This window comes from Notamacropus eugenii, chromosome 5, assembly GCF_028372415.1.
Source record: "Notamacropus eugenii isolate mMacEug1 chromosome 5, mMacEug1.pri_v2, whole genome shotgun sequence".
Lineage (NCBI taxonomy): Eukaryota > Metazoa > Chordata > Mammalia > Diprotodontia > Macropodidae > Notamacropus > Notamacropus eugenii.
In genome coordinates, this window is record NC_092876.1 from 378299240 (window position 1) to 378325212 (window position 25973).

Here is a 25973-nt window from a genome sequence, read left to right on the forward strand (position 1 = left end):
CTTAAAAATGTGTCATGCACATTCTACCCTCTACCCCTAAAGCTAGTTGTTAAACATTGACTAGTGCGCCACTGCCCAAGACCATAAAACTCTTGTGATTCTATATTTACTCAACTTTGATTATTAATTAGTTTTTTAGGTACCTCAGTATCAGAAAAATTATTAGTGTATCTAGATTCTAGCTTCCCCTCCAAAACTGGCTCTTTCCATTTTTTGTCGTCTGTGCTGATTTGCTGGGTGGGTATGAGGTAAAATCTCAGAGTTGTTATAGTTTGCGTTTCTCTTATTGGCTTGGAACATGTTTTCATGTGATTGTTTAGTTTGCAATTCTTTTTTTGAAAATTCTTTGTTCTCATCTATTGTGGAATGGCTCTTGGTATTACATATTTATGTCAGTTTCTTGAATATCTTGGATAACAGACTTTTGGTGATGATACCAATAGACAAATGTTTTGCTTTCCCTACAATTTCTTCTTCTGTCTTCAGTGATTTTATATGATTTTATTTTGTTTTTGTTTAGGTGTTTTCTGTCATGTCTGACTCTCTGACTCCATTTGGGGTTTTCTTGGCAAAGATACATTTTCTTCTCCAGTTCATTTTATAAATGAGGAAACTGAAGCAGATGGAGTTAAGTGACTTTCCCAGGGTCATACAGCTAGTCTGAGGTCAGATTTGAATTCAGGAAGCTGAGCCTTCCTGACTCTAGGTCCATTGCACCACTTAGCTGCCTGTATATAAAAATATAACTTTCATGTAATACAAATTGTTCATTTTGTCTTTTGTGATTCTCTCTATTTTTATTCAATTAATAATCCTTTCCTAGTCCTAGTGCCATAAGGTATCTGACCTCATTCTCTTCTAATTTTTTAAAATGATGTGACCTTGAATATAAATTCATGTTGTATATCCATTTTGAATTTATTATAGTATAGGTTTTAAGTTGTATAGATCCCTGGTCTAAGGCAAACTCTGGATTAAAGACCAAATCCCATCTTGTGCTTGTTTTAATACTACTATAAACTAATAATGTTCTTAACATTTTAAAACACGAAAATCCTCTTAAAATTTAAAATCAAAAGAAAAACAGGCATCAGGTGCAGCTAGGTGATGCAGTGGATAGAGCACCAGCTCTTGAGTCAGGAAGACCTAAGTTCAAATTCAGTCTCAATAATTTATGTTCCCCTGCACATGGAATGGACAGCTAAGTAGTGCAGTGGACCTAGAGCATTTCTAGAGTCAGAAATACTCATTTACCTGAGTTCAAATCTTGACTCAGACATTTATTAGTTGTGTGACCCAGAGCAAGTCCCTTAACCCTGTTTGCCTCTGTTTCCTTATCTATAAAATGAGTTGGAAAAGGAAATGTCAAACCACTCTAGTATCTTTGCCAAGAAAATCCCAAATAAGGTCACAAAGAGTTGGGCACAACTGAAATGACAACAACCCACACCAAATGAATTAAAAAGCATTTATGAAGTGCTTACTATATGCCAACCACATAATTGGAGATACAGATATTAGCAAACGTGCCAGTCACTGCCTTCAAGGAGGGCATCCAAATATAGGAAGAAAACACGTAAAGGGAAGTGGTGTTGCTTTGGACAAGAAAGTTGAAGATGTGGTGATTAGTCACAGGGTAACTGTTGTGTCATTTCCAAAAATGGTGGTTTTGTTATTTTGGTCATTGTTCTCAGAGCCAGAGTTGGAAGAGGATATGCCCTTAACATGTAACATGGCATCCAGTGTGAAGATGGCTGAGAAATAGCATGGTGGGCCTGAGTCTGGACAAGACAAGGTGAATGTTCACCAATCAGAAGTCCAGGATCTCAGACTGAAATCTGAGTTCCAAACTGGAGGAGGGGGCTAGAGCACAGGAGCCTTGCAATTTGAAGATGGCCCTGAAATAGTGACTGGTCTGTGGTGGGGTTCTTTTGGACATATTTCCAAATATAACACCTGCTTCCCCACTTCCTGACCCCTTAATGCAAAACCATTAGGTAAAACTAAGGAACAAGTGAATGCATCTAGATTTTTACAAGTATATGCAACATTCAGCCCTTGTTGCACCTGTTCCCCTCCTTCTGAATGGAGGAAGGTGCTTTTTCCACTCTTCTCCATCCTGAACAGTTTCAAACACAATTTGGAACATAACAATAGCTTTTGAACAAACAATAGAGTAGGTTCATAAATACAGCTCCTGATGATTGAAGTAGTTTTATGAGTAGCTTATGAAAAGCCCACATTATAAACATGCATATATATAACTCATTCTCAAAAAAAAGATGAATTCAATAACCTTCTTAATTTACAGTATCCTCCCTACTAGTTTAACAAGTGTACCCCAAAGATAATAGCATTTATGAACAAATATAATTCTGTGGCTTCATAATCAGAATAATTTCCTTCATCAGAAGGTCTATTGGCTATTTTCATATATATATATAAAGAATGTGGTCCAGTCCTTATAAATAAAACTAAGGATTAGAAACTGTGACTTTTTCCTAGCTTCACTTTCTATCTGTGTATATGCCTGTATTTTATTCTAATAACAGTCTGGTGATCTCTCATTTCTCTTTTGGCTCCGCCACTGATTGTCAGGACTTTGCCACCATGACTCAGTTTCTGGAGCTTCCCTCAGTGCCTGGGACCTTTTCATCCTGGAACATACTTCATCCTCTCCTGCCTTCTTCTATCATTGGCAAGTTCTTCTCAGGGCCTCCCTTTTGGAGACAGGACCAGGACAGTCATGCTCCCTTCCTCTCTGGGTTCTATTTGTGACTCTCAAGACGTCACCAGTTTGCCTCAGTTTCCCTCTCATCCTGGAGCATCCCTCCTCCCCTCCAAATTTCTCTCACCCTACACCCCTTCAGCAATTGTGTGTTATTTTGTAAATTTCTTAGGGTAGGCACTGTCTTTCTTTTTGTTTGTATTTTTCTCCCCAAGTTCTTGGCTGAATGCAGGGTACACAGTAAGGGCTTAAGAAGTCCTTGTTTTATTTTGCCTGTAGAAGGTGGGCCTATTGTGTTTCATGCCCATCCAGAGCATTATAAAAGATGAATGAGATAAAGCCCTGTCAGGCAGATAACCCAAATAATGCTAGTACACTGGAGAAGAATATAATAATTTCTGGCTCTGGGAGGATTCCAAAGCATGTGCAATGTAGCACAGGGGAGAGAATACTGGATCTGGGGTCAGGGGACCTTGGTTTCAACACTGCCTTTGTCACTTGAAATTTATAAGACTTGGGTTAATTACTTAACTTCCTTGACCTTCAGTCTCTTCCTTTGTGAAATAAAGAGTTGGACTAGATGGTCCTTACAGCTATGGATATTATAGCCAGCTTATTTGCATGAAGGAGTTGTTTTCAAGTATTAACAAAAGATATCTGAGTGGTATTGCTTTCCTAGGGAAGGTATTTTATAATTAGGCCATTAGAAGAAAGTTAGAATCCAAGTCACCAGATTTCCAGAAACCTTTTCTGAATAAGGGTACAGCTAGCTATTTGTGACAGGTAGAGTTAATTGTTATCAGTGAACATATTTGTGTGGAAATACTGCACCCTAGTGGTAAAATATATTTCCTTCATAATAACTATATACTCTTAATTAGTGACGCTCTATTCGACAAAAGTAGGTTTATTGGACAAGAGGAGAAAATGAAGGCTAATGGTCATGTTAGGGTTAATGACAAACTGTCTGATTCAACCCCCATTTCTTCCTCAAATATTATAGCATTTTGTTTTTTAGAATTCTTATCTTCTTTCATTTTAGGTTCATTTTAGGTATCACCTCCCACTGCTAGCCAGACTTCCCTAGTTGTCTCAGCTGTAAGTATTCTCACCTTGGCAACATTTTCCTAAAGTGTTTTGTCTGGATTATATGTCTGTGTGATACACATCCACATACATACCTGTGCACTCTAATATACATATACATTATATATGTATACATATATTACAGTATCATACGCAAACATGCAGATTTATACAACACAATGGTGAGGTGGAATAGGAGTGGTGATCAGGATTATCTGACCACTCCTGTATTCCTCTCACCCTAATATTTACTCATTGCCTAGATGGATTTCTTAGTATGAGCATTACTTTTCCAAGCTAAGATTTTACTTGCTATAGTGAAATCCCCATGAACAAATTCCCTTTATCAATGACAGTCAGCAACTTCTCTGTAACTTATAGTCTTATAGTCTCATCTCAGTCTTTTGAAAAAGTCAACTCTTACTTCTAGTTGGTGGTCAAGGGTTAGGTGGATGAGCCAATTGGTATGAGGATCCTAGGCAGGTAGGAATAGCTTCCTTGTCCTTAGGGAATCATACAGTTTTATGTCCAGTATACTGTGGCATCATTGCCCCAATATCCAGATTGACAATAGATTTACCCCCCAAACTCTGCTGTTCTTGTAACAACTCCAACCTGCTTATTTAACATATGTCTCTGATGGGTGCTGAGCTACCTACAAAAAAAAATGTATGCCATGAGAGACACTGGCAAAATTAGTTCATTGGGTCTTACTCCAAATAGGAGAAACTTTGATTATTTAGTCCTGTGTTTTCCAGGCCACAGAACACTTGGCCAGCCTATAGTTATTGCCTAGGAATTAGTGTAGATGAAGATCTTGACTGTCACCTCATGTGTAAACTGGAGCTAAGGCCACTTGTTGGGACTCCTATTCTTTAGAGTATACCCTCTTACCAGATTAGTGCCTGGTAAAGTACACAGGAGGGACTCAGGCAACTGTGATTTTTAACCTTCAAGTCTGCAATTTCTATTTACAGAAAGATGGTTCAGTGGATAGAGTGCCACACCTGGAGTCAGGAGGACCTGAGTTCAAATGTGACCTTAGTCACCCTGGGCAAGTTACTTAACCTCGGTTTGCCTTAATACACTGGAGAAGGAAATGGCATACTCCTCCAGTATCTCTGCCAAGAAAACCTCAAAAGGAGCCAGAAAAAATCAGACACAGCTGAAAATGACTGAACCACAAAATTTTCATTTAGCCATAGAAGTCTCCTGTGCTTTATCCACCTTGGTAGAGGGGCCATGTTACATTACTCAACCCATAATAGGTAACTCTAGACAAAAGGTAACTGTATGAACTTAAATCATCTGTTTAGAAACTAGGCTTTAGTAACAGCCAAGCAAAAGTAGTATAGTGAGTTTTTGCTGGGGAAACTTGGATCTCCATAAGGCTAAGTTTCTTGTTCTAGCCCCCTCAAGCCTGGTCTTTAATGAGAGAGACCTCCAGAAACACAGGCTTTGTAGGGTCATAGAGGAAGCTCAGCAGCCTAGGGTAGAGCTTCCATTGCTGTAACCTGTTCTGGGTTTACCTGACAGAGTAGATTTGCTGGTTACTCAGTAAATGTCAGGGGTGGGGAGTGGGGGGAATCATCAGGATACCTGGGTGGGAAGTGTGGGTTCTTCAAACCTGAGGAATCTAATAAGTGTGTGGGTTTACTGCTTCGATCATGGGGAAGCAAGAGTCAGTGCCAATTCAGAACCATGCCTAGAGTCCTTTGGATTTTCCCAACCCTTGGTATTTCCCAAAATTTGGCTAAGCAGTTTGCACCCTAGATTTTCTTAGGATTGATTTCTCACCCTGTCTCTCATTTGGGTTCCCATATGATCTAAGGCCTCTGAATTTCATGTTGCCCTGTGGAAAGATGGTGAAGATATATCAAACTTCTTCCTAGACATAAGCTGGTAAGTGACATTTGCTTTATTTACAGGAAGCACAGGGTTGTTGTAAGAGGATATGGTGTAACAAAGTACTACTCCAGCTTCTTTCACCTCCTTTGCTAGAGAAAAAATATCTTTTACTACCTTGGGGACCTAATATCATTTGGTTTTGCATACAGAGACTCAGAAATATTAGTAGAAAGAATAGTTCGTTTATTGACTTTCTCGAGAAAGGGTTCCCTCAGAGCACCAAAAATATGGTGCCAACCAAAGAGAGTGGAGCTATGTTTAGCTCAGCAGATTATATAGACCCTAACCGCAGTCCCTCCTCCCTAGCCCCCTTCCTCAGAGCTCATTGGTGTAAACCCTGAGGGCACAATCTATTCACGACAATCTACCCCAGCAACAGAGAACAACAACTACAAAAAAACCCAATAGTTTCACACATTAACTCTAAAGAATAGAAGAAGGTGATAGGTGTTATTCCTCCCTGCTATGTATCTAAAAACAAGGTGAGGAAAGGCTGGGAAAATGCAGAAGGCAGTGTGGGAAAGTGAAGGGGATAGTCTTGGGAAAGCATAGGGAGTAGTCTGGGAAAATAAAGGGGGTAGTCTTGGGAGAGGACAGAATATGTTGAAATATTTCTTCTACAAGGTCAACCTGCTGCAAATGTTTCAATAAGACAAGAGACAATTAACCCCTTGAAGAGGCTTCACTCCTGAGAGAGATCCTCAGAGATCATCTCTTACAGTGTTAATTACATGGGATAGTTCAAGTAATTCTATGGGTTTCTATTTGACCCTAACCAGAGTAACATGCACAAAGGCTGTTGAAAAAGTCCATGAAACCCCTTCCCTCCATGATCTACCCTTTCTGGAATCCCGTGAGCTAATCAGAATCAGAAGAACTATAGGATTTAGCAGATAGCTCAGACTTGTAAGGAGGCTGGTGGCTTCCTAGTTTCTGGTACAGTTTTACTCACACTAGCAATAATTGCTTTCTTATCAACCCCTTGGTTTAGGCACCACACACACAGACCCCTTGGGGAGAGGATGTCATTACCTTCTGCTCACCTAGCAGGGCAACTATCTTTACTATTCTTCTCCTTATTCCCATAGTGCCTAATATGTGCCCAAGCCACAAGTTGTTGTTATAGACTCTTCAGTCATTTCAGTTGTGTGTTTTCATGACTCCATTTGGGGTTGTCTTGGCAAAGATACTTTAAGAGTTTGCCATTTCCTTCTCCAGGTGATTTTACAGATGAGGAACTAAGGCAAACAAAGTTAAGTGTCTTGTCCAGGGTCAATCAATCTGAGGCTGGATTTGAACTCAGGAGGATAAATCTTCCTGACTTCAGGTGCAGTACTATATCCACTGTGCCACTTACCTGCCCCCTCCTACACAAATTTCACCAGTTGATCAGCCTGCATTTATATAGTTGTGTAGTGGGGGAGACCTCCAACTAAAATCTGAAGCTTTCTGGTGAATTTCTACTCAGAAAGCAGAATCTGATTAACCTTGAGTCAGGCTAGTCATAGGGTGTGGCAGTCTGTGGGCATAGGGCTACATAAATCCAATCTTTCCAACATATTTCCTTTAGGAACTTCATCCCCTCCATTGCAGATCCCCATCTTGGAGCAGGCTGCATGCAATGGGAATTCATCTTTATGGTACCATATGAGAATAGTTCTCTGTCTTAGACACCTGAGAAAGGACCAAAGAGTCTTCTTTCTGGAGGTTCTAATACATTTAGCCAATTCTGAAAGTAAGTTCTTCGAGAACTCTGCTTCCCACTCCATCACCCCCAACTATGAAAATATGATGAGGATGCATCAGCATTGGCTCCATTGGACCATGTTCCCAACAGTTGTTGTTTCAGTGACTCATCAGATTTCTTTTGAACTTCACATACAACTATCCTAGCTCCTTGTTGGAGAAGACCTACACATTCTCTGTTGTCTCTGAACAGGGAAACACCCTCTTATTGAGTGCAGTAATAAAATTATCCTAGGGATTTTTTTTAACATTGGTGAAAATTCCCAAATTTCTTTCTCACTCTTACTCTTGTTGTTGTGTTATTGTTATGTTCATCCTTTGTTGCTGAAGAAGACCATGCCACCAGAGAAATGATGACATGACTTGTACTTGACTCTGTTTTGAGTGAGGGAGGGCTGTGCAGGTCACCAGTCTCACTTTCTCCTCCTTAGCTATCTGGATCCAGTGACCAGGATGACTGGAGATGTATCCCAGGATGCAGTGGGAGACCTTGGCCTTTTTAGGCCAAAACCTATTCAGGTACTCACATAGACTTAAGTAACACCCATTCAGTGAATAGGCCTCTTTAAGAAGTAGTCAGGGAATGGCCCCTTTAATGAGCAAGAGAAAAAAATAACTAAATCAAAGTGGGAGGGAAAGAGCAACAGTTACTATTGTTAATCACTGTAAAGAAGGAGAGTCCAGCCATTAAGTGGAGCTTGGGTAGGGACCTATTATTGTCCAATCTATGGGCTTCAGAGTGAACTGGGTCTAAGGTTTTGAGAAAGAGATGGAAGGAAGGAAGGAAAGAAGGGAGGGAAGCAAGGAAGGAAGGGAAGGAAGGAATCTAGCCAGTAAACCCCAAGTTAACTGGATATCCTCTGGCCATCCAAAAGAGAAGGAGGGGGAGGGAGAGACAAAAGGGAGAGGATGAGCTGAGTTCCCCAGCTAGCTGGGTCCTCACTCAGGCAGCTCGATCTACTCACAGCTTGTGTTTGTCTTTCGTTTTCGAAGAAGACCATGACTTCAGAGAAATGATGACATGACTTACACTTGACTTTGTTTTGAGTAAGGGAGGGCTGGACTTTTACTCATATTTCCCTGGCTGATGTTTCCCACAGGAACTGGAACCTTTGGATCAGAGACCTGTCTCCTGTCTGCAGCCTGTCAGTCCCTTTATTTTTGAGACTCCTGTGACCTGGTACCATGAAGTAACCCACAGTCCAATCATCCCACCCTACTAACTCAACCATAGTATGAGCAAAGAAGCTATATAATATCTCATCCCAATTACTGACCATACCAAACACTAGGGACATGTGTAATGTCAGCATCCTGTTAGTTCAGTTTCAGTGTTGAGAAGGAATTAGACACTTGTAAATCATTGCAAATTAACAAAAGGAGGTTTACTTTACCCTAATACGCAGCAAAGATACAGCGACATTTAGCTTAGATAAATGCATCCCCCTTTGTCTCCATATGAAAATACATCTGTTTATCAGGGCAAAATGATGATTCATGTGGTCTTCATATAAATATCAAATTGAAAGGGCCCCAGCTCAGATGGGTGGGATTTTTTATGCTTTAATGTAATGCTTATAGCTGTGTCAAGAGAGGCTGGGGTCAAACAGGTTCCAGAGATAAGCTTGTTGCTTCTGTGGTAACACAACTAATCCTTCTTGCAGGGAAAGAGAACCCTGGTCCTATCATATCATGTGTTCATTGATAAACTATAAATAACTCTGATGATTTTGCAATCCATGTAGCAGAAAATGCATGAAACACTCCTTTCTAAAACAAATGTGTTAATCTATGTCATAAAACCATATCACTATACAACTTTTTTTCTGCCTACCATTTGGAGTAGGTCCGTTCTTTATTATTATTTAGTGAATTTGACATACAGATTGTTGTATCGACTATCATTGTCTGTTAAGACCACATTTTTAAGACTTTGCCAAAACAAATCTTCTGCCTTTGGATTATCAGGCCATTTCAGAACCGAACTTTTACAAATCCGCCTCCTCAGTCTCAGATACTGAGAATGCTGTAACACTGGCTCCAGGAGGATAAAAATAATCACATCCATATTGTCATCCATAAGCCTCTGCAAGGCTAAGTAAAAAGCAGTTTTAAAATTCCAGTTTTTTACATATTTTTTGGTTAAGACAAATATGGTCTTTTTGCTTTGTTTAATGCTCTGCATGAGATTATCAATAATAGCTATTCCAGGGTCCCAATCTCTCTCTTCCAGACAAAGGAGAACCTTCTTTTCTTCATTTTCTTCCAACTGAAATCGGAGCTCATTTATTACCCAGTCAGTAACACAAGTATCTTTGGTGTCATAAGCAATAAAAGCATCGTAGAATGTTTGGGATGTGGAAATAGACTTATAACCTTTTATTTTTGCTGAGCATAAGTGATAAATATACCATATGTCCCAATAGAACAAATGATGAAAAGTGGCCATTACCATAATGGTCACTGTAATAATGAATGAAAAGGAAAAAAAGATGGCGGCAACAAGATCTGAAACACAGGTGGTTAACTCCAGTTCCATAATACTTTTACCTGTTTGGTCTCCAGGGGTGGAACAAGTGACATCTACCAATCTAGGAATTGTGACATTAAGATTTTCATCCATCCATTTACGAAAATCCCCAATTTCACAAGTACAATCAAGGGGATTTCCTCTTATATTTAAAATCTTAAGATGAGTTGAGTCTTTCATTTGAAATGTTGACTTCTTGATCATTTTTATGTGGTTATAACTTAAGTCAAGTTGGTAAAGTCCCTTCGCATTAGAAAGTAAATCATCAGGGAGGTGTGCAATTATATTTTTCCTCAGCAACAGGGTCTGCACTGAAAAATTAGATATATCAAAACTTATGCTGGATAGAAAATTAGATTGTAGATCAAGCAGTTTGAGGGAGTGAAAATATTGGAGTGATGTCCAATTAAAGACATACAAGTGATTATGGTTTAGCCTCAGCTCCTCAAGGCTGAAGGGAAGATTTAGGAATGCCTCAGTTGGGATCATAGAAAGCCTGTTGAGGGATAGGTCAAGCCGAGTCAAGTTGTAGAGTTTTTTAAAAATTTCAATGTAGCTTTTATCTTCCTTCTTCCACAAGATGTCTAGACGGTTGCCTTTGAAAACTAATTCCTTCAGGGATTTGCTTATCAGCTGATTCTCAGTTAAGGTGAAAATGTCATTATGGCTTAAGTTTAAAACTTTTAGTTGGGTTAAATTTTGAATAAATCCCAGTTTGTGGGTTACCCCTGCTATTTGGAAGTAATGTTCATTGTGACTGAGGTCTAATACCTCCAGCTCCTGTAATTCTTGAAAAGCACCATCATCGTCAAAGTCCAGCCTATTGTAAGACAAGTCCAAATATTTGATGTGATTTATAGATGAAAATTCACTGCCATTTAAAACTTGTGCATTACCATTATAAGATAAATTCAGACAGACTACGTCATGGAGACCTTCAAATAGGTTGTGGTTAACAAAAAAAATACTATTTAAGCTAAGATCTAAGGCTTTACCATAAGATGTACACTCTCGCTTCATTAAAGGACGAGTATGATGGTAAAAGTTTCTATGTGGGTCTATCATATAACGAACTAATGGTTCATTATCAGTATCTATTGAACGTAGATGAATTACATGATTAGAGGAAGATGGAGAGTTACTATTTTTACTCAAGCTATTTGTTACCTGCGGTGATATTCTGTTTTCTGACAAATAAATCACACTCAAATTATGAAACTCTTCAAATAATGGGAAATCAATGTGATTGATAAAGTTAACACCCAAGTTGATAATCTGTAGGTTTGGCAGGTTTCTTAGGGGTTGAAAATCCTCTTTCCTGAGTTCCTGAAATACATAACCTTTAAGGTGTAATGTCCTGAGAAAGATCAGTTTGGAGAAATTGTTAGAAATATTAATATAGCGTGGATAAGCATTTTTGAGATAGTTGTAAGATAAGTCAAGAATTTCTAAGTTGGGCAATTTTGTCACAAAGTCTCCAGTGGCTATTTCTTTTACTAAGTAATTAAATTCAAGAAGTAACACCTTTAGATTTGTCATATTGTTGAACCAGGAAGCAGATATCTTACTAAGAGAAGTGCTGGAGAGATTCAAATGGGTTAGTTGGGTCAGATTCTGAAAAGCATCATCATGTATGTGGATTGAATCACCATTTCCACAGGGTTTGCATGGGTATGGGGTATTGAAACACCTTGGACAATTCCCACTAAGATCCAAAACCGTTAAATTTTCCAGACCTTTGAAATCATCTCGATAAATCTTTTTGATGTTGTTATTACTGAGATAAAGTTCTTTGAGAGATGGAGGAAGCTTGGTGGGCACATTGGAAAGGTTATTGAAAGATAGTGATAACACCACCAAATTGGTAAGAGATTCAAAGGCCCCATCATCTATGAAAACTTTTTTTTTACATTCATTGCCATAAAAACAGTTCCAACCTAAATAGAGGGTTTTCAACTGAGTAAGTCCAGAAGTGCTGTCTTTGGTGATGTTGTCAATGTTATTTAGTACAAGGCTGAGTGTTGTTAAGGAGGGTGGCAAATGAGAAGGCATTTTCTGTAACTGGTTGTCTTCTAGTTGTAATTCCTTTAAATTTGTCAAGTTAAAGAAGGCCCCATCTGTAATTTTCATACCACTTTTACTGGCATCAACATTACTGTTCTCCACCTGGGAATCTACATTGCTATTCAAGTTTATCTTAGTAAGATTGATCAATCCTACAAATGACTCACTTGTTATATTCATGATGAAATTGAAAGAAAGATCTATTTCTGTCACATTCTGCTCCAGCACTTTAGGAACATCTCGAAGTCGACAGGCTCGGCAGTCAGCAATAACAGAAGAATTCTTTTTGATGCTGCAGGGGTAACCCCTAGAATTCACTTTCTGACTGAGTTCTGGATTGCCAGTCACCAGAAAGCACAAACAGGTGAAACTTAAGGATTGGAGAATCATGGTTACCTGAAGAAAAAAAGAAAAATGGAAGGGGTTTTAAAATAAGGGCTTTATTTTTCTTTCTTTTTAAATGAGGATATATGTGTATATGTGTGTGGGAGAAGTAGGAGGGAGACCAGGTGGATTTTCTTTTAATTAAAAGAATAATGTTAAACTTAAAAATGAAATGAAGTTTTTTTCTTTTTTTTAAAAGTACCAGGCTAGTGAATTGATTAATAGTGTTTAAATAGTATTTCACCATGTAGATTAGTCCCAAGTACCTCTCTTAAAGTATCTGTTTTTGAAATTTAGTGAATCATACCAAATTAGGTCTATAATGTTTCCCCTTAATTTTTACTTCATGGAACTAGTACATGTAAATAATGGACTCAGATGAAAACTATATGACGTTGAAATGATGGTAAATGTTTATTCTCCCTATAGTGACTATCAAAACAACATGGCCTTTGCATACTCATTATTGACATAGCTATATTGCTTTAGTGGTAAATTTTGTAATACCATTCATTCATTCATTCATTCATTTTTTTATTTGAAAATTCTTTATTATAGATTTGACAAATGAATATTTCCTTATACAAAAAAAAACCAGAAAATAAAAGGAAGATTGTAAACCATGAATCTATTATGTAGTTTCTTTTCTTAAGTACACATTAAAATTAACATTATACACAGCCCTGCTTGTCTGCCTTCCCTTCTCAATTTCCTTTTGTTCTCTTCTGTGTTTTTTTAAATTTATTTTTTAAATTTATTTTAAATTTTCAACATTCATCTCCACAAAATTTTGAGTTCCAAGTTTTCTCCCCATCGCTCCCCTCCCCCCATTCCAAAACGCTGAGCATTCTAATTACCCCTACCACTAATCTGCCCTCCCTTCTAACATCCCTCCCTTCTCTTATCCTCATCTTCTCTTTGGTCCTGTAAGGCAAGGTAAATTTCTATGCCCCATTACCTATATTTCTTATTTCTCAGTTGTATGCAAGAACAATACTCAACATTTGTTCCTGAAACTTTTAGTTCCAACTTCTCTTCCTTCCTCCCCCCACCCATCCCCATTGGGAAGGCAAGTAATTCAGTATAGGCTATATATGTGTAGTTTTGCAAATGACTTCCATAATTGTCCTGTTGTGTAAGACTGATTATATTTCCCTCTATCCTATCCTGCCCCCCATTTATTCTCTCTTTAGACCTTGTCCCACCCCAAGGGTGTTGACTTCTAATTGCTCCCTCCTCCCATTGCTCTCCCTTTCATCATCCCCCCACCCTGCTTATCCTCTTCTCCCTCACTTTCCTGTATTGTAAGATGGGCTTTCATACCAAAATGAGTGTGCATGTTATTCCTTCCTTGAGCTAAATGTGATGAGAATAAGCTTCACATTTTCCCTTTCACCTCCCCCCTTTTTCCCTCCAGTGAAAAGTCTTTTTCTTGCTTCTTTTATGAGAGATAATTTGCTCTATTTCATTTCTCCCTTTCTCCTCCCAATTTATTCCTCTCTCACCCCTTAATTTTATTTTTTTTTAATTTTTTTAGATATGATCCCTTCCTATTCAACTCACCCTATGCTCTCTCTCTCTCTCTCTCTCTGTCTCTCTCTGTGTGTATGTGTGTGTGTGTGTGTGTGTGTGTGTGTGTGTGTGTGTAATCTCACCAACTACCAGATACTGACAAAAGTTTCAAGAGTTACAAATATTGTCTTTCCATGTAGGAATGTAAACTGTTCAACTTTACTAAGTCCCTTATGATATCTCTTTCCTGTTTACCTCTTCATGCTTCTCTTGATTCTTGTGTTTGAAAGTCAAATTTTCTTTTCAGCTCTGGTCTTTTCATCAAGAATGCTTGAAAGTTCTCTATTTCATTGAAAGACCATGTTTTCCCCTGAAGTATTATACTCAGTTTTGCTGGGTAGGTGATTCTTGGTTTTAATCCTAGTTCCTTTGACTTCTGGAATATCCTATAACAAGTCTTTCAATCCCTTGATGTAGAAGCTGCCAGATCCTGTGTTATCCTGATTGTATGTCCACACTACTTGAATTGTTTCTTTCTAGCTGCTTGCAATAATTTCTCCTTTACCTGGGAACTCTGAAATTTGGCCATAATATTCCTAGGAGTTTCTCTTTTTGGATCTCTTTCAGGAGGTGATTGGTAGAGTCTTTCAATATTTATTTTGCCCTCTGTTCTAGAATATGAGGGCAGTTTTCCTTGATAATTTCACAAAAGATGATGTCTAGGCTCTTTTCTTGATCATGGCTTTCAGGTAGTTCCATAATTTTTAAATTGTCTCTCCTGGATCTATTCTCCAGGTCAGTTGTTTTTCCAATGAGATATTTCACATTATCTTCCATTTTTCATTCTTTTGGTTTTGTTTTGTGATTTCTTGGTTTCTCATAAAGTCATTAGCCTCCATCTGTTCCATTCTAATTTTTAAGGAACTATTTTCTTCGGTGAGCTTTTGAACCTCCTTTTCCATTTGGCTAATTCTGGTCTTTAAAGCTTTCTTCTCCTCATTGGCTTTTTGAACCTCTCTTCCTAATTGAGTTAGCCTATTTTTAAAGGTGTTATTTTCTTCAGCGTTTTTTGGGTCTCCTTTGGCAAGTTGTTGATTCACTTTTCATGATTTTCTTGCATCTCTCTCATTTCTCTTCCCAATTTTTCCTCCACCTATCTTAACTGATTTTCAAAATCCTTTTGGAGCTGTTCCATGACCTGAGACCACTGGATATTTATTTTGGATGTCTGGGATACAGAAGCCTTTATTTTTATGTCTTTCCCTGATGGCAAGCACTGTTCTTCCTCATCTGAAAGGATGGAAGAAGATATCTGTTCACTAAGAAAGTAACCTTCTATAGTCTTATTTTTTTTTCTCTTTTTTGGGCATTTTCCCAGCCAGTTACTTGACTTTTGGGTCCTTTGTCAAGAGCAGGGTATACTCTGGGTGTCTGTAAGATTGTTATTATAATATTGTAAGATTACTCCTCCAAGGTGGCACAATCAAGCCTGTACACTGATCTGGGAGCAACTAGAAACTTTTGTGCCCAGTAGTTTCCCCTCCACAACCACCTCACCTCCAGTTCCTCCAAGCCAGCACTGGGGGTTGAGATTCAGATGAGCTGCTTGATTCCACCAGGGGCTTTTTGCTGGGACAAGGCTGCCATTCAATGTGAGATTAGGATCAACTGCTCAGGTTGGGGCAGGGCTGCCCCATGGGGCTTAGATACCCCAGGGGCTTTACAATGAGGCCTTCAACAATGGATGTGTGCTGCTGCCTGCCTTGGGAGCCCCAGCCTGCAGCTCTCTCTTCCTCAGCCCCCTGAGACTGTAGCTATGGGGACACCCTGATCCTTTCTCAGCCAGGCAGCTGAAAAAACACTCTCACTGACCTTTGGTGCCTGTGGCTTGAGGCATCTACGCTGCTGCTGGAGATTCTGTCCCTGAAACCTGCTCAGTCTTGCTCTTCCTGGTGCCACATGGCCAAGTCTGGGCTGGGCTGTGTCTGGTGCAACAGACCTTTCCTGTGGTCCTTTCAGTTCACCCGGGCTAGAAATCTCCTTCACTTCATTTTTCTGTGGCTTTTGCTGCTCTAGAATTTTTTGAGAGTCTTTCTTTACAGGTATTTTATGGGCTGTGGGGGAAGAGCTAGCGTATGTGAGTCTTTCTACTCTGCCATCTTGGCTCTGCCCCCCTGATTCATTCATTTTTTTAAAGAGAAAATTTTATGTAGGAAGGCAACATTAGTACATGGAAATTATGTTGGCAGTGGAGTCACAAACCTGGCTTCAAATTCTGCCTCCACTACTAAATGTCTATGTAAGTTCAGGCAAATCACTTAAAGTCTTTGGGCCCCAATTTCCTTATATGTCAAATGGAGGGTTGTTTAGCTGGCCTGTGTGGTTTTCTGCAACTTTCAATCTATGATTCTATATACAATGAAGCATCCAGGGCAGGGAAGAGACAAAGATAAAGAAAAGCAGTAGACATTAGTTTAGCTCTTTACATTCATTATCTCCTTTGATTCTCAAAGTAAGGAGTATTTACGGTATTATCCACTGTGAAAGAGGAAGCTTGGTAGGCACATTGGAAAGGTTATTGAAAGATAGTGATAACACAGGCAAATTGGCAACGTCTTCAAAGGCCCCATCGTCTATGAAAACTTTTTTTACATTCATTGACATAAGTTTTGCAGTATTATGACATTGTGAGTTTTCTTTCCAGACTGCCAGAGAAATAAAAGGATGAACTAATAGTCAAGGTAAGGCATATCTACAAATAACTAAATTAGAATAAGGTAGTTACATAAAGTGAATGGAGCAGTCAAGTGGCTCAGTGAATAGAATGCCAGACCTGGAGTCAGGAAGACTTGAGTTCAAACCTGGCTACAGACACTTACTAGCTATGTGACCCTGGGCAAGTCACTTAATCCTTTTTGCCTCAGTTTCCTCATCTGTAAAATGAGAAGGAAATGGCAAAACACTCTAGTATCTTTGCCAAGAAAATCCCAAATGGGGTCACGAAGAACTAGATATGACTGAAAGGACACATCTATGTCTATAACTATGTTAATATCTGTATCTATGTATATGCACATACACATACATGTATACATGTTTACATATATGTGTGCATGTGTATATATATGTTAGAGAGAGAGAGAGGTGGAGGGAGGAAAAAGAGAGGTTGAGAGAGAAAGAGTAATTTTAGGGAGAAGAAATCAGTCATATGGAGGATAGATTAGATTAAAAACTGGGGAGACTAGAATCAGGGAGACAATTATGAGATTATAGCAGTAGTCCAGAGGAGAGGTGGTAAAATCATGAACTAGGATTGTCTGGCATGCATTCTGATTACCCCTTCCCCCAGTCTGTCCTCCCTTCTATCACTACACCCCTCATTCTCTTATCTTCTTCCCCTCTATTTTCTTGTAGGGTAAGAGATTTCTATACCCCTTTGCCTTATCTTATTTCCCAGTTGCATGTAAAAACAATTTTTCACTTTTGTTTTTAAAACTTTGAGTTCCACACTCTCTCCCTTCCTCCCTCCCCACCCACCCTCACTGAGAAGGTAAGCAATATAGGTTAAAAGTAATGCATAACAGTTCCATAACAGTCATGGTGTGAAAGACTATATTTCCCTCTAACCTGTCCCAACCTTTATTCATTTTATTTCCTCCTTTGACTGTCTATCCTCAAAAGCATTTCCTTTTGATGACCCCTCCTCCAATCTGCCCTCCCTTCCATCATCTTCCCTCTCTTATCCCCTTCCCCCTACTTTCCTGTTGGGTAAGATACCCATTGAGTGTGTATGTTATTTCCTTCTTAAGCCAAATTGGATGAGAGTAAGGTTGATTTATCCGCGCTCACCTCTCCCCTCTTCCCCTCCATTGTAAGAGCTCTTTCTTGCCCCTTTTATGTGAGATGATTTGCTACATTCTACCTCTCTCTTTCTGGGAAAGGCTTTTTGTAGAAGGTGGCAAGTTAGCAGAGATTTGAAGGAAGCCATAGAAGCTAGGAGGTGGAGATGAGGAAGGAGAGTGTTCCAGGCATGGGGACTCCAGTGAAGATGCTTAGTTCAAGATGAAGTGTCTTGTTTGAAGAACAGCTGGGAGGACTGAACTGTGGAGTAAGTGGAGGAGAATAAAATGTAAGAAGCCTGGAAAGGTAGGAAGGGTCCAAGTAATAATGGGCTTTAAAAGCCAAACAGAGTTTTATATTCGATCTTGGAGGAAATAGGAAGCCATTGGGGGCTAGGAGGAGCTGATATAGTCAGATTTATGTTTTAGTAAGATCAATTTGACAGTTTCTCTCCATAAAGGAAGCAGGATGTGGATCCAACAAAGGATATTGAAAAGAAATAGATGTATGGGTAGGAAGACTCCCAGGAGAATATGTCACATCTCAGAGAGGAGAGCATCTGGGTGTAGAAGGAGTGAGTGGTCATCATGGTCAAGAAGGATGAAGACACCAAAAATAGTTAGATTTAGCAGTCAGAGAATGTTGGTAACCTCAGAGGGAGTACAATTATCCCTTCCACATTGCGACTTTCCCCATCATGATTTCGATATATCATGGGTCAGTGTAAGAAATTAAATGAGAATTTTGGGGGGGAGTTTTGTGGAAGCCACAGACAACATGTCTGCAGATGACACAGAAAAAGTTTAGAGCCTCAGAAATACATGAAATACATGTGGAGAATTGTATAATTGTATTATTTTATCTTTTAATACTTTTAAATACCCCATAAAAGAAAAAGAAAAAATTCAGACTTTTTCTCTGGTATGAAGGGAGGGTTGAAATATTTTGCACATATTTTCCAGATCATGGGGGGTGCCATGCCCTTAACTTCTGTAATATGGAAGGGATAACTGTATTTTCAATTCAAACATGGGGTCAAAACACAGAATGAATTTCTTGAGAAGAAAATGGGAAGTGATGTGACGTGTTAAGTACAAACGACTTTTCCCAAGAATTTGGCAATGAAAGGAAAGAATGCTATAGGACAAGCATGAGGAAATAGATTTAGTGCTGGATAGGACCTCTTGTTCAACCTACTTATTTTACAGATAACAAAACAGAGTCCCAGAGAGTTTAAACTAATTATTTACATTAATTATTATTATAAAATTAATTATTATTAATAATAGTTAACATTTATATAGCACTTCCTCTGTGCCAGACACTATGCTTAGCCCTTTACAATTATTATCTCATTTAATCCTCACAACAATCCTGGAAGGTTAAGTGCCATTGTCATTCCCATTTTGCAAATGAGGAAACTGAGGCAAAATGTGGTTAAATGACTTGCCCAGGGTCACACAGCTAGTAAGTGTCTGAGGAAGGATTTGAACTCAGGTTTTCCCGGATCCAGGCTTGGCACTATATCCACTGTGGCACCTAACTTTATATAGCATTTACTTTGTGCCAGGCCCAGTGCTAAAAAACCATTTAGTTTCAGAGTTTCCAGGACAGATTCACCGAGATCAAGCAATATCTTTTCCAGAGAGGTCATCATCACCAGGAAGATATATGAATGGTGAAGGAGGTGGGTTAGACATAGGAAGAAGGCAAGGGGCATAGCCAGTGGGCAGCCCCTTATTCCACTGCTATCCATGCAATAGGATCAAGTGAGTTAGTGGTTGCATGGGTTCCCCATGGAGGATTTACCAGAGGACATGGTCAAAAGTCACATACAATGAAGAGGTGTAGATGAGTTGTGATTTGTGTTATTGGAGAAAATAGCCACAATGGTGACTTCATGCATTCGTAGAAATATGAAGCTATCCAGAGAGGTTAAATTTCTTTCCTGGGAAAAGAACTTTAAAAACAAAACAAAACAGGGAACAGTGAGGTGGCACAGTGCAGAGAGCTGCAGCCCTGGAGTCGAGAGGACTTGAGTTCAGATATGACCTCAGATTTTTGATGCTTACTAGCTGTGTGACCCTGACTGCCTCACAAAAATAATAACAAAACAAAAAAGTTCTTTGATTTCCTATTGGAACTCTCCAATCAGTGTGAAATTATGTGGTTGTGAGAAGGTTGCACTGGTGTGTAGAACCATTAAATCTAGGTTTGATGGTGATGCTATTTTGGAATCTGGAATAACTGCAATAACTTAAAATTTTGTTGATGATCTCTAAGACCTTCCCAGTTTGATTTGATTTGTGGGTCTGTGGTATTTTTCTTTTAAAGAAACACTTTATGACAAAGAAAGAAATAACTAGTTTGATTTAGCAGTCACTTGCTTCACAGTAGGTTGTTTATCTGAACAGAAACAAGAATATAATATGTGCCCACTATGTGTCCAGCACTGTGCTAAGTACACTATAAATATCATCTCATTTGATCCTCGAAACACCCTTGGAACTAGATGCTATGACTCTTTCCATTTTACTGTTGAGGAAACAAGGTAGGATAGGGAAGAAAAAGAATCCTTTCTTGACTACCTGGAGCAGTATCTTCTTGTGCTAATAAAAGGGCAGTTGTTGAGCAGTTTTCATGCCACCTAAAAAAAAAAAAAAACTTTAAATAGATTTGCATATAACCACATTTCTAGAAGACAGTTTAAGCACAGAGAATTTGGCCAACCCAAGGAGAAGCATAATTTCTGTATAATTGATTTGCTCAACAGAAATGTTCCAGAAAACTATGAAAATTAAGTTTCAAATTGTTTGTTTTTTTGTTAAATGAGAGGTTTATAAAAAATAAATTTATATAAGTAGGCTTGCATGACAACTCAGTGCCTAGAGAGTATCTTGCATAGTATTGGTGTCTAATAAATGTTGAAATGAGCAATTAAACTTTCTTATAACTGCACATTCAAATATTAAATTTATATTACAAATACCATATATCTTCCATAAATATGTTACATAATTGTCATTCTAGATATAGAACTCCAAGTAATGTTTTTTTTTAACTTACAAATGGATTTTTTAATAAAATATCATTGGGGAGAATTTTTGCCATGAGTGGCAACATGGAAGTGTTTGAATTTCTGCCATAGCCAAGTGGTTGCATTTCATGCTTGAGAGGCAGTCCAATCTGCCTTCTGGCAAAGAGGAGTAAGGACTCTACATCCTCAACTCATCCTTGCTAAAAAGCCCACCTTCTGCAGGAAGGCTTTCCTTCATTAAGAATTCTAATGCCTCCCCTACGTGATTATTTCTGATTTATCTTGTATGTAGCTTATCTGTACCTATCTGTTTGCATGTTGTCTGTTTCATTAGACCATGAGTTCCTTACAGACTGTCTTGGACCTTTTTTTTTATTCCCAAAACTTGCCACAGAACTTGCCTGTACATGGTAGGTGCATAATAAATGCTTATTGAGTAACTGACTGACCCAGACATGACATGGGGGCAATTAAGAAAGCTAATCAAGAAATTCACTATCCTATTCTAGATCTTACCTTTTCATGAAACCTATAGGCAGGTAATTCACAACTCTTGCTATTTCATTCTGATGTTCTTTTAGCTACAAGTGGCTGGAATGCATTAGGAATTCTTAGCTATTTTCTCTCCCTCATTACTCACATTAATTCAGTTGCTAAGCTGGTTCTTTTTTTCTCCCTTAAAAAAGAAACTGTATTAAAAGAATTACTTTATGATATTTTTCTATTCTTACTCTTATCCAAGGCTAGAAAAGAAAATACTGGCTACTTTTATGGCTTTAAAGCAGATTACAGGAACATCACCAATGTAACTCTTACTACCAAGTATAGCTACCAAAATTTCATTCTTTTACCCTCCATTCATGTTTAAGCAACAATCACTGGAAACTGCAATCCAAAACTAACTTAGTATTGCTTGATGCTTTCCATTTTGTAATTATCTTACGTTTTGTAAGTTAGGCCTTGTTTTATTGTAAAATCATATGATTAAGGGGAATTAAGATATTGAAACAATTCTGAAAAACTGGGGTAATGGGGACTGACTATAAATGTTCTGTACATCTTGTGGCATCTTTTTGTAATAACCATAGAATATTCTAGAAATAATCACAAAATTTATAAAACTCTGGTTAATCAGAGAGAATGCCCACATGACTCAAGATTGTGTATGTTTATTGGTTCCTTATTTTTCTATAAGAAAGCTTTATTAACTGCCAAATGGCATCTTTGTGCCTACTGAGGGCCCTTGGATCCAGTTGGTTGTACAACTGCTAGCCTAAATCTATATGCTTAGATTTTATAACCTCAGTCCTAATCAGTTTCATTTGTGACAATTGGCAAGCCATGCACTAGGTCAAGAGAAGGACCCTGGTCCTCAAGAAAGTCTCTTAGAAGAATTCAGTAGAGTGCATTGAGGGAGTTCTCCATGAAGGACTACCCCAGAGGTCAGAGTCCCCCTCAATCTCAATTTTCTAAACTAAAATAATCCCTAGGGAAGGAAAATTCCTTTTGTAGGTAGGGGAATCCCTTCTACAGGAAAGGGTCTACGGTATAGGAGTCCCTTAAGAGAATGAAACCAAGGAAAGGTGCTTATAGGAATAATGGAATTCAGTAGTAATGTACTGAAAAGAACTTCCTTAGAGAAATTTTTCACAACTTGGAATCAGGGAGAGCTCTTGGTTCAAATAGGAATGGCAAAAAAAGCATCCCATTAAATTCTGTGAAATTTTGTCTAAAACTGCAAGTGATTCAACTGATAAATTATTCTGGCTTAATTATGGCACTTTTGGTTATTATTTGTTCAAGGAATTGATATTGGCAATTGAACAACCCCTATCAGATGAACTATTGGTTTGTTGGGATGCCCTATCTAAAGAGACATGCCCTCTATTCCTTAAAAGGGCCCGCTCTTATTTGTCAAATTAAAGATTTGAGACTATTTTTGGGAAAATAGGCATACTTACTTTTGATTAAATGTTCAATGGAAGATAAGAAGGAAAAAAATTGGTAGGCAAGAATATCTACGTGTCTGTTTAATATTTTCTGCATAACTTCTTCCTATGGCCTGATTAGCCAAAGGAAAAATAATTTATTTTTTTTTCTGAGGAACTTTTAAAGCCCCCTTTCTCTCTTTGCCTTTTTTTTACTATGATCTAACTGGAAGAGCAAGAAAGAGACTCCAATAAGAAGGAAAAGAATCTTTGTTCCCAGTCTGCAGGAATTGATGGCATTGTAATCTAATTAGAAATTAAATTTGTGACTGAAATGAAAATTCTCTACTGCAAATTTACAGATTTTATAAATGCTAAAATGTCTTAGGGAATTTATTTTAAGAATAAAACTGTGAAAGTATTAGTAAAAGGAAGCAGGGTGATTTTACTGATAAGAAACTGAAGTTCCAAAGTGAATGAATTTGCAGTTTATTTTAGGGGAAATTAAAGGGAAACTGAAGCTGGTTTGTTACCTCTTCTCTCAACCATGAAAGGAGAGAAATTTGTCTAAATCAGCAGGCAACTTGAAAAGTAAGTAAAATGTAATGTATTTTCTTCTGTGAATGATATTGTTTAGGTAAACTTGAAGCAAAGTCACCTAAAGAAATTGGGGCAGCTAGGTGGTGCAGTGGATAGAGTGCTGGGCCTAGAGTCAGGAAGACTCATGTTTTTGAGTTCAAATCCAGCCTCAGACACTTGCTAGCTGTGTAACCCTGGACAAGACACTTAAACCCTGTTTGCCTCAGCTTCCTCATATGTAAAATGAGCTAGAGAAGGAAATGGCAAACCACTCCAGTATTTCTGCCAAGGAAACCCCAAATAAGGTCATGAAGAGTTGGATGTGACTGAAAAATGAACAACAACAAGAAGGAAGACTTAAATAAAAGATGGGGTTTTTAGTTGCACCAGTATGCCTTGAAATTGATATTCCATCTCTGTGCTTGTAAGCTTTCCTCCATACATGTCTTTGTTCCTTCTCATCTCTGCCTCTTAGAATTCCTTGCTAAGAATCTGAGGTTCAGCACCAGTGTCACCTCCTGCATGAATCCTTTCTTGATTCCTTCTTCTACTCATCTATTTGCATATTGCAAATCATTAATAGAATGGAAGAGCCTTGAAGGTAGGCACTGGAGATCAGTGCCTAGCATATGTAATTTTGTTGTTCTTCTGTCATTTCAGTCATGTCCAGCTCTTTGTGGCCTCATTTGGAGTTTAGTCTGCCATGTTCTTATCCAGCTGATTTTTCAGATGAGGAAACTGAGAAAAATAAGGTTAAGTGACTTGTCCAGGGTCATATGGCTACTAAATTGAGTAGCTACTAAGCTACGAAGTAAGAGATGAGTCTTCCTGACTCCAGGCCCAGCACTCTATCCAGTGTGCCACCTACCTGTCCAGCAGATGTAATAGCTACATGTTAAATGTAAGCTGAATTGAATTGTTTATGAGGGAGAAGGAAGATGGGAGAGGAAGGACATAGAATACATAAAGACTTGTCCAAAGTTCAATGGCTTGCCTTGGGACATTGTGGAGTTTCTTATCTTGTATATCTTCAAGCAGAGGAGGGATCACCATTCAAATATGGGTTGAACTGGATACCCCTAAGGTGTCTAGGTGCTGGGCTTGGAGTCAGGAAGACCTGAGTTAAAATCTGGCTTAAGAAATTTACTACCTATGTGACCCTTGGCAAAACATTTAATCTGCCTTCCTCAGTCTCTTCAACTGTTAAATGCTATTGTTATAAAAGCATCTTCCTTCCAGAGTTGTTATGAGAATCAAAAGAAATACTTATAAAGCTCTTATCACAGTGCCTGACACGTAGTAAGTACTTAATAAAAGCTTGTTTCCATTTTTCCTTCACTCCCTCCCACCCTCTCCTTTACTTTCTACCTCCTTCCTTCCTCCTTTTTCCTTCCCTATCTTCTTTCCTTCTTCCTTCCTATCTGCTCTAAGATTCTGTAATTCTGAGTGTTTCATTGGGATTCTTTTAGGTCTAACACTGTAAGATTCATAAAGACAGTTCAGGGAAGGAGCCAGAACCACCAGAGAATCCTGTTTGTCTCAATGTACCACAGAAGAAAACCTTATACTTCACTTGTGTCCTAATATATCAACTAGAGAATCAAAAGTTTTAATGACTAGACCTTTCAAAGATCTATTTCAACACATTAGGGATTGTCTTAGCGTGTATAAGAAAACATTTTTTTTTCAGAAAATGATAATATATGCAAAAGGAGGAAAATACACCTATAACTATAACAGCTGTACAGCTGCTACTAGTTACAAAATTACTTCCTAATTTGGGTTGTCTTATTTTTTATTACATCAATCCTAAATCTACCTCTTCATAATCCCCTCTTCTCCCTGTGTTCAGTTTTGCCTTCTAGGGTCAAGAAAAAATCTTATCCCTCTTACATGAGATAGACAGTTCTTAGGACACCTGAAGACAGCTATCACCCTGTCCCCCCAGAGTCTTCTCTTACTCTGAATATTCCTAGTTCATTCATACAGCATTATTGAGACTTTTACAGTCTTCTTGATTAAATAAACACGATCCTCAGCATTTTGAATTTCAAAATTTAGTCTCAGGATCATATGAGCTGACATAAAATAAAGAGAATTTATGAGTGGATCTTATGATAAGAGTAGAATTTGAACTGAGATCATCTTAACATTTCCTAACTGTTCTTGTCCAAGCAATCACAACGTATCTTCAATATAATTTGTATTATGACAGAATCATATTTTCATTCAAAAAATTACAATATGCGTATTGCTAATGTTGAAATAAAGGAGGAGACTTACCATGTTGGGGTGTTGTTTTTTTTTCATTAATGTTCTTTACGTGTTTTCATGTGCCAGGAGCTTGTTGGATAAGGATTGTGAAGACTGCAGGAACAGACAGAAAGTAAACCAACGCACTTTCAGAAATTAGTTCCTCTGCAAGCAGCAGAACCAGCTTTGTCATTTGCAGAAGTTTACGAGGAAAGAAGGAAGTGGAGGTTACTTAACTGTCACCAAAAAAAAAATCTTTTTTTAACTGAATCAGTTCAAAAATATATCTGAAAACTAAAGATGCAAAAAGGGCTGAATTTAAAATATACCTCTCGCTAGAATCTGCTTTGAGTCAGGACCAGGATGATAATAATTTTA

The 25973-nt window shown here is 38.3% G+C and overlaps 1 protein-coding gene across 1 annotated transcript; it reads right to left on the reverse strand.

The window, feature by feature from the left end:
• Positions 1-5884: 5884 nt before the first annotated feature.
• TLR8 (toll like receptor 8) lies at positions 5885-25770 on the reverse strand. Its single transcript, XM_072614364.1, has 3 exons — positions 25626-25770; positions 20387-20445; positions 5885-12458 (listed from the first exon to the last, which is right to left on the reverse strand). The coding sequence occupies exon 3, from the start codon at positions 12450-12452 to the stop codon at positions 9330-9332; it is 3123 nt and encodes a 1040-aa protein (XP_072470465.1). The 5' UTR covers positions 12453-12458; positions 20387-20445; positions 25626-25770; the 3' UTR covers positions 5885-9329.
• Positions 25771-25973: the final 203 nt, after the last annotated feature.

What these genes read in the sequence shown, in the direction of transcription:
- TLR8 (XM_072614364.1), bottom strand. Translation starts at nt 12,452, where the DNA reads ATGATTCTCCAATCCTTAAGTTTCACCTGTTTGTGCTTTCTGGTGACT.